The sequence below is a fragment of the Callithrix jacchus genome, chromosome 1 (genome assembly GCF_049354715.1).
Source record: "Callithrix jacchus isolate 240 chromosome 1, calJac240_pri, whole genome shotgun sequence".
NCBI classification, from domain to species: Eukaryota; Metazoa; Chordata; class Mammalia; order Primates; family Cebidae; genus Callithrix; species Callithrix jacchus.
In genome coordinates, this window is record NC_133502.1 from 205,261,589 (window position 1) to 205,275,338 (window position 13,750).

The 13,750-nt window shown below is 39.9% G+C and overlaps 1 protein-coding gene across 11 annotated transcripts in view; it reads right to left on the reverse strand.

The window, feature by feature from the left end:
- Positions 1-13,750, reverse strand: part of LOC144577990 (uncharacterized) — a 206,605-nt gene that overhangs the window by 94,870 nt on the left and 97,985 nt on the right. For 7 of the 11 annotated variants that reach the window (XR_013522902.1, XR_013522896.1, XR_013522892.1 and 4 more), the window contains one exon: positions 10,695-10,775. Coding sequence is in view for 2 of the 11 variants with exons in the window: in XM_078339246.1 (XP_078195372.1) it covers positions 10,695-10,775 (81 nt within the window). In the remaining 9 variants the exon portion in view is untranslated. Of the gene's footprint in view, positions 1-10,443; positions 10,526-10,694; positions 10,776-13,750 lie in introns of all 11 variants that reach the window. The other 4 variants (XR_013522897.1, XR_013522895.1, XR_013522901.1 and 1 more) reach the window with 1 other exon arrangement.

Genomic DNA, 13,750 nt, shown 5'->3' on the forward strand with positions numbered 1-13,750 from the left:
TAAAAAAAACAACAGTTACAGTCACAACTTTAGATGAATCTCAAAGGCATTATACTAAGTAAAATAAGCCAATCTGAAAGGTTACACTTTATGCGATTCCATTTATATGACTTTCTGGAGAAACAACTTCTGAATTTTAGTGTAGCCAAAAAGGAAGGGTCAGGGAAGCGGGGAACTATAAAGGAACACCAAGAGGACAATTTTGAGATGATGAAGCAGTTCTGTGTCACTATCTTGAAGGTGGCAATACACAACTAAGTATATGTTAAAACTCATAAACAGTACAGCAAAATAAAGTGAGTTTTACTGTATACATATTAATATTTTTCTCCTTTTTAAATTGCATTTTAGGTGTTGGGGTACATGTGCAGAACATGCAAGATAGTTGCATAGGTACACACGTGGCAGTGTGTTTTGCTGCCTTCCTCCCCTTCACCCACATTTGGCATTTCTCCCCAGGCTATCCCTCCCCAGCTCCCCCACCGCTGTTCCTCCCCTTTTCCCCCCAATAGATCCCAGTGTGTACTGCTCCCATCCCTGTGTCCATGTGTTCTCATTATTCGTCACCCACCTATGAGTGAGAATATGTGGTATTTCATTTTCTGTTCTTGTGTCAGTTTGCTGAGAATGATGTTCTCCAGATTCATCCATGTCCCTACAAACGACACGAACTCATCATTTTTGATTGCTGCATAATATTCCATGGTGTATATGTGCCCCATTTTCCCAATCCAGTCTATCATCGATGGGCATTTGGGTTGATTCCAGGTCTTTGCTATTGTAAACAGTGCTGGAATGAACATTTGTGTACATGTGTCCTTATGGTAGAACGATTTATACTCCTTTGGATATATACCCAGTAATGGGATTGCTGGGTCAAATGGAATTTCTATTTCTAGGCCCTTGAGGAATCGCCACACTGTCTTCCACAATGGTTGAACTAATTTACACTCCCACCAGCAGTGTAGAAGTGTTTCTATTTCTCCACCTCCTCTCCAGCATCTATTGTCTCCAGATTTTTTAATGATCGCCATTATAACTGGCGTGAGGTGGTATCTCAATGTGGTTTTGATTTGCATCTCTCTAATGACCAGGGATGATGAGCATTTTTTCATATGTTTCTTGGCCTCATGTATGTCTTCTTTTGTAAAGTGTCTGTTCATATTCTTTGCCCATTTTTGAATGGGCTTGTCTGGTTTTTTTTTCTTGCAAATCTGTTTGAGTTCTTTGTGAATTCTGGATTTCAGCCCTTTGTCAGATGGGTAAACTGCAAAAATTTTTTCCCATTCTGTTGGTTGCCAATTCACTCTAGTGACTGTTTCTTTTGCCCTGCAGAAGCTGTGGAGTTTCATTAGGTCCCATTTGTCTATTTTGGCTTTTGTTGCCAATGCTTTTGGTGTTTTGGTCATGAAGTCCTTGCCTACTCCTATGTCCTGAATGGTGTTGCCTAGATTTTCTTCTAGGGTTTTAATGGTGCTGGGTCTTATGTTTAAGTCTTTAATCCATCTGGAGTAATTTTAGTGTAAGGTGTCAGGAAGGGGTTCAGTTTCTGCTTTCTGCACATGGCTAGCCAGTTTTCCCAACACCATTTATTAAATAGGGAGTCCTTTCCCCATTGCTATTGTCAGGTTTATCAAAGATTGTATGGTTGTAGACATGTTGTGTTGCCTCTGATGCCTCTGTTCTGTTCCATTGTTCTATATCTCCGTTTTAGTACCAGTACCATGCTGTTTTGATTACTGTAGCCTTGTAGTATAGTTTGAAGTCCGGTAGTGTGATGCCTCCTGTGTGTTCTTTTTGCTTAGAATTGACTTGGCTATGTGGGCTCTCTTTTGGTTCCATATGAAGTTCAAGGTGGTTTTTTCCAGTTCTGTGAAGAAAGTCAATGGTAGCTTGATGGGGATAGCGTTGATTCTGTAAATTACTTAGGGCAGTATGGCCATTTTCACAATATTGATTCTTCCTAACCATGAACATGGAATGTTTCTCCATCTGTTTGTGTCCTCTCTTATTTTGTTCAGCAGTGGTTTGTAGTTTTCCTTGAAGAGGTCCCTTACATTCCTTGTAAGTTGTATTCCTAGGTATTTTATTCTTTTTGTAGCAATTGTGAATGGCAGTTCATTCTTGATTTGGCTCTCTTTAAGTCTGTTATTGGTGTATACGAATGCTTGTGATTTTTGCACATTGATTTTATATCCTGAGACTTTGCTGAAGTTGCTTATCAGTTTCAGGAGTTTTTGGGCTGAGGTGATGGGGTCTTCTAGGTATACTATCATGTCATCTGCAAATAGAGACAATTTGGCTTCCTCCTTTCCTATTTGAATACCTTTTATTTCTTTATCTTGCCTGATTGCTCTGGCTAGAACTTCCAGCACTATATTGAATAGGAGTGGTGAGAGAGGGTATCCTTGTCTAGTGCCGGATTTCAAAGGGAATGCTTCCAGTTTTTGCTTGTTCAGTATGATATTGGCTGTTGGTTTGTCGTAAACAGCTTTTATTATTTTGAGATACGTTCCATCAATACCGAGTTTATTGAGGGTTTTTAGCATAAAGGGCTGTTGAATTTTGTCAAATGCCTTCTCCGTGTCAATTGAGATAATCATGTGGTTTTTGTTTTTGGTTCTGTTTATGTGGTGAATTACATTTATAGACTTGCATATGTTGAACCAGCCTTGCATCCCAGGATAAATCCTACTTGATCATGATGAATAAGTTTTTTGATGTGCTGTTGCAATCGGCTTGCCGGTATTTTATTGAAGATTTTCACATCTATGTTCATCATGGATATTGGCCTGAAGTTTTCTTTTCTTTTTGGATATCTTCTGGGTTTCGGTATGAGGATGATGTTGGTCTCATAAAATGATTTGGGAAGGAGTCCCTCTTTTTGGATTATTTGGAATCGTTTCAGAAGGAATAATACCAGCTCTTCTTTGTGTGTCTGGTAGAATTCAGCTGAGAACCCCTCTGGAGCTGGGCTTTTTTTGTGTGGTAGGCTCTTAATTGCTGCCTCAACTTCAGACCTTGTTATTGGTCTATTCATAGTTTCAGCTTCCTCCTGGTTTAGGCTTGGGAGGACACAGGTGTCCAGGAATTTATCCATTTCTTCCAGGTTTACTAGTTTATGTGCATAGAGTTGTTTGAAATATTCTCTGATGATGGTTTGAATTTCTGTGGAATCTGTGGTGATTTCCCCTTTATCATTTTTTATTGCATCTATTTGGTTCTTCTCTCTTTTGTTTTTTATCAATCTGGCTAGTGGTCTATTTTGTTGATCTTTTCAAAAAACCAGCTCTTGGATTTATTGATTTTTTTGAAGGGTTTTTCATGTCTCTATCTCCTTCAGTTCTGCTCTGAACTTGGTTATTTCTTGTCTTCTGCTAGGTTTTGGGTTTTTTTTTTTTTTATCTTGCTCCTCTAGCTCTTTAAATTTTGATGATAGGGTGTCAATTTTGGATCTCTCTACTCTTCTCATGGGGGCACTTATTGCTATATATTTTCCTCTAGAGACTGCTTTAAATGTGTCCCAGAGATTCTGGTATGTTGTGTTTTCGTTCTCATTGGTTTCAAAGAACTTCTTTATTTCTGCTTTCATTTCATTGTTTATACAATCAACATTCAAGAGCCAGTTGTTCAGTTTCCATGAAGCTGTGCGGTTCTGAGTTAGTTTCTGAATTCTGAGTTCTAACTTGATTGCACTATGGTCTGAGAGACTGTTTGTTATGATTTCAGTTGTTTTGCATTTGCTGAGGAGTGCTTTACTTCCAATTATGTGGTCAATTTTAGAGTAGGTGTGATGTGGTGCTGAGAAGAATGTATATTCTGTGGATTTGGGGTGGAGAGTTCTGTAAATGTCTATCAGTTTTGCTTGTTCCAGGTCTGAGTTCAACTCCTGTTTAGCCTTGTTAATTTTCTGTCTGGTCGATCTGTCTAATATTGACAGTAAAGTGTTAAAGTCTCCCACTGTTATTGTGTGGGAGTCTAAGTCTCTTTGTAAGTTTTTAAGAACTTGCCTTATATATCTGGGTGCTCCTGTATTCGGATATATATTTAGGATCATAAGCTCTTCTTGTTGTTGTATTGATCCTTTTACCATTATGTAATGGCCTTCTTTGTCTCTGTTGCTTTAAAGTCTATTTTATCAGAGACGAGAATTGCAAGTCCTGTTTTTTTTTTGTTTTTTTTTTCTCTCCATTTGCTTGGTAAATCCTCCTCCATCCATTTATTTTGAGCCTTTGTGTATCCCTGCCTGTGAGATGGGTTTTCTGGTTACAGCACACTGATGGGTTTTGACTTTTTATCCAATTTGCCAGTCTGTGTCTTGGATTGGTGCATTTAGCCCATTTACATTTAGGGCTAATATTGTTATGTGTGAATTTGATACTGCCATTTTGATGCTAGCTGGCTGTTTGGACCATTAGTTGATGCAGATTCTTCATTTTGTTGATGCTCTTTAGCATTTGGTATGTTTTTGGAATGGCTGGTACTGGTTGTTCCTTTCTATGTGTAGTGCCTCTTTCAGGAGCTCTTGTAAAGCAGGCCTGGTGTGATGAAATCTCTGAGTACTTGCTTGTTTGCAAAGGATTTTATTTTTCCTTCACTTATGAAACTCAGTTTGGCTGGATATGAAATTCTGGGTTGAAAGTTCTTTTCTTTAAGGATGTTGAATATTGGCCCCCACTCTCTTCTGGCTTGTAGGGTTTCTGCCGAGAGATGTGCTGTGAGTCTGATGGGCTTCCCTTTTTGGGTGACCTGACCTTTCTTTCTGGCTGCCCTTATCATTTTCTTCTTCATTTCCTCCGTGGTGAATCTGACAATTATGTGCCTTGGGGTTGCTCTTCTTGCGGAATATCTTTGTGGTGTTCTCTGTATTTCCTGGACTTCAAAATTGGCCTGCCTTGGTAGATTGGAGAAATTTTCCTGGATAATATCCTGAAGACTATTTTGCAGCTTGGATTCATTCTCTTCATCACATTCAGGTACACCTATCAAACGTAGATTAGGTCTCTTCACATAGTCCCACATTTCTTGGAGACTTTGTTCATTCCTTTTAGCGCTATTTTTTCTAATCTTGCCTTCTGATTTTATTTCATTTAGTTGATCTTCGACTTCTGATATCCTTTCTTCTGCTTGGTCAATTTGGCTGTTGAAAGTCGTGCATGCTTCACGAAGTTCTCGTGTTGTGTTTTTCAGCTTCTTCAATTCAGTCATATTGCTCTCTAAATTGTCCATTCTTGTTATCATTTCCTTAAATTTTTTTTCAAATCTTTTTTCAAGGTTCTTAGTTTCTTTGCATTGATTTAGAACATGTTCTTTTAGCTCACAGAAGTTTCTCATTACCCACCTTGTGAAGTCTGATTCCATCATTTCATCACACTCATTCTCTGTTCAGCTTTGTTCCCTTGCTGGTGAGGAGTTTTGGTCCTTTTTAGGAGGTGAGGTATTCTGGTTTGGGGTGTTTTCCTCCTTTTTGCACTGGTTTCTTACCATCTTTGTGGATTTATCCACCTGTCGTCTGAGTGGTTGCTGGTTTTCTGATTGCGTCTCTGAGTGGACGTCAAGATTGTTGATAATGAAGTATTTCTGTTTCTTAGTTTTCCTTCTAAACAGTCTGGCCCCACTGCTGTAGGACTGCTGAGGTCCACTCCAGGCCCTGCTTGTCTGGGGAACACCTGTAGCAGTTGCAGAAATGTAAGGGTTGCTACCAGATTCTTTTTCTGCTCTCTTTGTCCCAGAATGATGCCCGGCAAATATCAGTCTGAACAGTCCTTTGTGAGGTGACTCTTTGGATATACAGGGGTCAGGGAGCTGCTTGAGGAGACAGTCTGTACTTTATAGGCGCTCAAGTGCTGAGCTGTGAGCTGCATTGTTCATTCAGGGCTGCTAGGCAGGTACGTTTAAGTCTGCTGCAGCAGAACTCATAAAGCCCCTTTTTTTCCCTCAGGTGCTCTGTCCCAGGGAGTTAGGGCTCCATTTATGAGTATCCATTGCACTGTCCTGCCCAGCAAGGGGGCAGTCTAATCACTGCTTGCCTGCAGTGGCTATGCTGAGCTGCTGTGGGTTCTGCCCTGTTGCCATGGGCTCCACCTTGTTGCTGTGGGCTCCGCCCTGCTGCTGTGTGTAATTCCTTGTAGTCTTGTTTATATGGGTGTGCTCGCCTCTGTAGTGGTGGACTCTCTCTGTTATTGTGGGTTGTCCCAGCAACAGCGGGTTGCCTCGGCAATGGCAGGCTTTGTCAGCAATGGCAGTGTAGCTCCATAGGGGTCGAGTGCCTTGGTAATGGCGGACGCCCCTCCCACTCTGAGCTGCACCATCCTGGGCTCCGCTGTGCTTGCTGTGGAACTCTCAATCCCAAGTGTTTCCAATTGCTGTTTTGTTTGTTTTTGTGGGGTGGGACCTGCCGAGCCTGATCACCTGGCTCCCTGCCTCAGAGCCCTTTTCTTTTCTTTTTTTAAGTTGAGCAGTTGACTCTCTCCCAGGTGTTCCAGTCGTCTGCTGCAAGGGCACCAGAATCTGTGTGATTTCCCATGCAGCGACCCACTGCACCGGCTCAAACCACGTTGCTGCCCGGGAATCTCCTGGGCTGGCTTTCTGTTTAAGTCTCGTTTAATCAGATGAATGTGCTAATCTGCCTTCTGAAATCTCCAATTGCCGGTTTAACAGAGCAACTAAACCAGTGTATTTTGTACAGAGTGTCGCTGCACTGCGGCCTTGGCCCAAACAGCCACGCTGGCCCAAACTGCTGCGTGGCCCATGGGACTCTTACACCTGGGAATCTCCTAGTCTGTGGACAATAAAGATCCCTATGTAAATGTGTCATCCACTCACCCTCTGCGGATTGACTGGGAGCTGCAATCCTGAGTTGGTCCTACAGTGCCATCTTCCTAAGTCCTCCATTTTTTCTCCTTTTTTGAGACAGAGTTTCACTCTCATTGCCCAGGATGGAGTGCAATGGTACAATCTCGGCTTACTGCAACCTCTGCCTCCCAAGTACAAGTGAGTCTCCTGCCTCAGCCTCCCAAGTAGCTGGGAGTACAGGCGTGTGCCACCACACCCAGCTAATTTTGTATTTTTAGTAGAGATGGGCTTTCACCATGTTGGTCAGGCTGGTCTCGAACTCCCGACTTCAGGTGATCTGCCTGCCTCAGCCTCCCAAAGTGCTGGGATTACAGGTGTGAGCCATGGCACCTGGTCATTTATTTTTAAAACCAGGGGAAATTGAGTAGCATGTAGGCTCCGGCATCTCTCTGCCTATATTTGGTTCTTCTGCAACATTTATTGGCCATGTGATCTTGTGCAAGTCACTCAAACCCCTCTTTGCCTCCCTTCCCAGTTTGTAAAAATAGGGATAATAATTTCAACTTTATAGAGTTGCTGTGAGGATTCACTGAGAAAATCCACATAAGGCACCCAGACAGAGCTTGGAAATGTAATAATAATAAATGTTTACTGTCATTATTTAGTCCAGCTGCTATATTGAATGGATTTTATTTTGTTGTCCAAAAACTTATCTCTTCAGTGAGTTTCTAAAATAATTTTCACTTAATTCCGAATATCCTATCTCTCATAGCAACTTTTTCATCTGTACCAGATTCGGAAGGATTTTATAAATTTTGTAGTTAACCCCTGTAAGCCCATGAGACTGTTTCTACATATTAACCTGTCACCCAGGTTTTGATGATTTTTCAGATTCATTTCTTTAAAATAGTTTAAGAGCCTAGGTCACTTCCCAAAATTGGCATTCAGAAATGGAGTGGAGTCACCTGTTCTAATACTGCACAGTTTGACTTCTTTCCATCTAGTCTAGAATGCCACAACTTTGATGGAGTAAATTGTAATTCTTGACACGAAACAACAAATGCCTCACATGCTATTCCTCAACCATGGCATTTACTCAGTTATGATTTTCTTTCCTGTCCTGTGGTTCCTGAAATAATCCCTCTTTTATACTGGGTCTATCCCACTGTCCACAGCCTCCCACCAAACCTATCACTCTCAAGTAACAAGATGAGGGCCTTTGATATGACATCAAAGTCTTCAAAAGACTCAGCATCTTCTTTCTCCTTCACAAATCATCATTAGCTTTCTTGAGCACATTTTTCACAGGAGATAATTGTTGTGACATGTCCTCAATTCCTTTCTAATTAAGATGGAGCATAACCCAAGGCTTTTCAAAATCCGGACAAAACAATTTCATCTCAGTCACACATAACACAATCATAGCCAGCTGTCAGTTCGATGGCTTAACAAATGCAGATTGAACATATTTGTGTCATGCATGATAGGTACAAACATGACTAAGGCACAGCCCTAGTGGAGCCACAGGGATTCTCATCCACTGGTAAGAGTGTAAACTGGAAAAAAACTTGAGAAAACAGTTTGCCACTATTATTGATGCTGAAGACATATTCTATGACCCGGCAACTCCACTGGGTCAGTATTTGTCCCAGAGAAACTCAGCTCATGCACTCCAAGAGAAATGTATAAAAATGTCACAGAGGCATCGTTCATAACAGCCCCAAACTGGAAACACCCCAAACGCCCATCAACATGTGAATGCATAAATCTATTGTTATATATTTTTTCAGTGGAATACAAAGGTGATTATTAATTAATGGCAGCTACAGACAATATTGATGGATCTCATGAACAATGACGAAAAGAGGTCAGACACAAAAGATTATATAAAGTATTATTTAATTTATATGAAGTTCAAAAAGATATAACTAAATCATACTATGGTATGGTATAGGTGGCAAATAAAAGAAAAATCAGAAAATAGGTGCCATAAATTGGGAGATAATGCTTACTTCTAGCACAAAGGAAGTGAGTTGTCATGGAGGCTTTCAGACTCTCATTCATATCTTCTTTCTTAACCTGGGTGGTTGCTCCACAGTTATCAATTTATATTAATATAAATTGATATATCACCCAACAACATATAAACTGATATATCACCCAACAATATATTTACACTGTGTATACTTTTCTTATGTATATTATATATAATAATTACAACTTTTTAAAAGAGGTAAAGTTGAAAGAAAAAAAAAGATGAAAACAACACACTCCTGCTTTCTCCTTCAACTCAATGCAGAATTCATGGAGCAGCTAAAGATTCTGAAAAATAAATTATAGCAGGTGGGTTGGAGAAGATGGGAATTTAAACAACCAAACCAAGGTGAGTTTACCATTGCTTTTCCTCCAGTATCTCTTCACCTGAATGCAATGCAGATTGAAATTGGGAAGTGAGCATGTGTGTGATGAGACTGAGCTCCAAAAGAGACCTTCCAGTTCTGGCTCCAGGCACAGAAAAGGAACTACGGGCTGGGCACGGTGGCTCATGCCTGTAATCCCAGCACTTTGGGAGGCCAATGTGGGTGGATCACAAGATCAGAAGATCGAGACCAGTCTGGTCAACATAGTGAAACCCTGTCTCTACTAAAAATACAAAAAATTAGCCAGATGTGCTAGTGTGTGCCTGTAATCCCAGCTACTTGTGAGGATGAGGCAGGAGAATCACACGAACCCGGGAGGGGGAGGTTGCAGTGAGCCCAGATCACGCCATTGCACTCCAGCCCAGGTGACAGTGCGAGACTCCCTCTCCAAAAAGAAAAAAAAAAAGAAGAGAACTGCTCACACGTAGAGGGAGTGTGGAGATCCCCATTTCTTCCTTCTCCCTGTTTTCTCATAACCAGTCCACAAGCCATCCTGTGATGTTGGTAACAGAGGCCTCTCTATAGGAGGCCACAGGAACCAAAGTTCTGAGGGAGGGGACCTGTGACTCAAGAGGTGAGGCAAACACCGATTGCTAAAAAAAAAAAAATTAGAATAGTTCTAGATTTACAGAAAAGTTATTGTTTCTAAATACTCCATATCCAGTGTCCCTACTATTAGAGTATTACATTAGCCTCCTTTCCTCTGTCCTCCTGCACCACAACCTTGGATATAGGCACCGCTAAATGCATGACAGAGCAAGGTAACTAGAGCCCCAACTTTCTAGCTAAAGGAAGAAAAAGAGAGCCTGAGGCAAATGTAAAGTGCCAGAGACATAAGACACAGGAGCTTAGGAACGTAACTGCATAAAGTGGTTCATGAATTTCTGTGCTCCTATCCAGGCCATGCCTGCATGGATTTGATCCTAATCAGCATTCCTAATAATCTCAGAACTGAACTAACAGAGAGACCACAACCCGGGTTCATAGACTGGTGTATCTAAATAGCACTACCAAGGTTTGAAAACTGAATCGATATTGGAACCATAGTCCACAGAAGGTGGGGGTTGGGGGTTGAAACTTGCTACCTGAACCTAAGCAGATTGATTTGCTTCTGGAAAAAAAAAAAAGAGAGAGAGAGAAACATTTTCTACAGGAGTTAAATAAGGCCTAAAGTTGTATAATATCCTATTCAAAATGTTCAGATCCAATCCAAAATTATTCAACATACCAAGAACCAGAAAATGCTTAACTCCTGTGGCGAAAACAATCAACAGATGCCAATGCCCAGATGTCACAGACGTTGGAATTACCTGGCAAAGATTTTAATGTGGTCATTACCCAAATGTTCTAACTAGCAATCATAAAAAATTTTGAAATAAATTTAAAAAAAAACAAGAAGCCTCATTAAGAAATAGAAGATTTATAAAAGAATTACATAGAAACTGAAAAAATAATAATTGAAATTAAAAAAAAACTCACTGGATAGACTCCATTGCAGATTAGAGATGATGGAGGAAATATTCAGTGACCTTGAAGGCACATCAATAGAAATTATCCAATCTGAAAAAGAGAAAGAGAAAAAGATTGAAAAAAAACCAAGCAGACCCGCGGAGACCTGTGGCACTATATGAAAACAAAATGTGTAATATTCATGTCATCAGTGTCCAAAGGCGAGAAAAGAAAGTGTGATGGCGAAAACATACCTGAAAAAATAAAGGCTAAAAATTTCCCCAAGTGTGGCAAAAGCTAAAACCCACAGATTGAAGATGCTCACTAAATCCTAAACAAGATGTGAAGAAATCCACAAAGATATATCACACTCAAACTGCTGAAACTGAAGGCAAATATAAATATCTTGAAAGAAGCCAGAGAAAAGCAACACATTACCTAAAGGGGAACAATAATTCAAATGACTAGATTTCTCATCAGAAATCATGGAGACCAGAACTCTAATAGCACTATTAATGTTGGTACTGTACTGTTTAGTATCGCCATATCGGTACTACAATATTTCTACGTATATAATACTACTCACAGTAGTAGAAAGTGGTACTACTAATACAGGAGTAATATATATTTCTGCAGTATTAGTTCTCTAATATTTTTGAAATGCCAAAACAGAAGAATTGCCAATCTAGAATCCTATACCTAATAATCTGTATCCAAAATGAAGTTAAAATAAAGGCATTCTCAGATGAAGACAAATCAAATTTCTTCATAACTCATCTTGAAAGCAACCCACTTTAAAGAAGTTGTTAATTAGGTTTTTAAAATCTTTTATTTATGTTCAGGGGTACATGTGAAGGTTTGTTATTTAGGTAAACTTGTGTCATGGGGATTTGTAGTACAGATGATTTGTTAAAGGAAATTTGTCAGACAGAAGGGACATGAATACACAGAATCTTCAAATATTAAGAATGAAGATGGTAACTGGTCAGGTGATAGATATGCTAATTTACATGATTTACATATGTACAAATATATCAAAAATATTATCCTACAATATATAAATATATCAAAACCACACACCATAGCCTATACATACAATTATTCTTTGTCAATTAAAAATAAGTAGAAAAGTTGAAGGAAAAACAAAACAAATAGAAAATATCAGGATAACATAATAGACAATTCTCTCCTTTTGCACTTTAAAAAAAGTATTTCACAGTTGAAAGTAAAACTGTATCATTTTTTTTTAAATTTTTTATTGCATTTTAGGTTTTGGGGTACATGTGTAGAACATGCAAGACAGTTGCATAGGTACACACATGGCAGTGTGTTTTGCGTCCTTTCTCCCCTTCACCCACATTTGGCATTTCTCCCCAGGCTACTCCTCCCCAAATCCCCCTCCCCCGCTGGCCCTCCCCTTTTCCCCCCAATAGACCCCAGTGTGTAGTACTCCCCTCCCTGTGTCCATGTGTTCTCATTTTTCATCACCCGCCTATGAGTGAGTATATGCGGTATTTCATTTTCTGTTCTTGTGTCAGTTTGCTGAGAATGATGTTCTCCAGATTCATCCATGTCCCTACAAAGGACACAAACTCATCATTTCTGATTGCTGCATAATATTCCATGGTGTATATGTGCCCCATTTTCCCAATCCAGTCTATCATCGATGGGCATTTGGGTTGGTTCCAGGTCTTTGCTATTGTAAACAGTGCAGGAATGAACATTCGTGTGCATCTGTCCTTATAGTAGAACGATTTATAGTCCTTTGGATATATACCCAGTAATGAGATTGCTGGGTCAAATGGAATTTCAATTTCCAAGGCCTTGAGGAATCGCCACACTGTCTTCCACAATGGTTGAACTAATTTACACTCCCAACAGTGTAAAAGTGTTCCTATTTCTCCACATCCTCTCCAGCATCTGTTGTCTCCAGATTTTTTAATGATCGCCATTCTAACTGGCATGAGATGGTATCTCAATGTGGTTTTGATTTGCATCTCTCTGATGACCAGTGATGATGTGCATTTATTTCATATGATTGTTGGCCTCATATGTGTCTTCTTTTCTAAAGTGTCTGTTCGTATCCTTTGCCCATTTTTGAATGGGCTTGTTTGTTTTTTTCCTGTAAATCTGTTTGAGTTCTTTGTAAATTCTGGATATCAGCCCTTTGTCAGATGGGTAAACTGCAAAAATTTTTTCCCATTCTATTGGTTGCTGATTCACTCTAGTGACTGTTTCTTTTGACGTGCAGAAGCTGTGGAGTTTGATTAGGTCCCATTTGTCTATTTTGGCTTTTGTTGCCAATGCTCTTGATGTTTTGGTCATGAAGTCCTTGCCTACTCCTATGTCCTAGATGGTTTTGCCTAGATTTCCTTCTAGGGTTTTTATGGTGGCAGGCCTTATGTTTAAGTCTTTAATCCATCTGGAGTTAATTTTAGTGTAAGGTGTCAGGAAGGGGTCCAGTTTCTGCTTTCTGCACATGGTAGCCAGTTTACCCAACACCATTTATTAAACAGGGAATCCTTTCCCCATTGCTTGTTTTTGTCAGGTTTATCAAAGATTGTATAGTTGTAGATATGTTGTGTTGCCTCCGATGCCTCTGTTCTGTTCCATTGGTCTATATCTCTGTTTTCGTACCAGTACCATGCTGTTTTGATTACTATAGCCTTGTATAGTTTGAAATCCGGTAGTGTGATGCCCCCTGCTGTGTTCTTTTTGTTTAGAATTGACTTGGCTATGTGGGCTCTCTTTTGGTTCCATATGAAGTTCATGGTGTTTTTTTCCAGTTCTGTGAAGAAAGTCAATGGTAGCTTGATGGGGATAGCGTTGATTCTGTAAATTACTTTGGGCAGCATAGCCATTTTCATGATGTTAATTCTTCCTAACCATGAACATGGAATGTTTCTCCATCTGTTTCTGTCCTCTCTTATTTCGTTGAGCAGTGGTTTGTAGTTTTCCTTGAAGAGGTCCCTTACGTTCCTTGTGAGTTGTATTCCTAAGTATTTTATTCTTTTTGTAGCAATTGTGAATGGTAGTTCATTCTTGATTTGGCTCTCTTTACGTCTGTTATTGGTGTATACGAATGC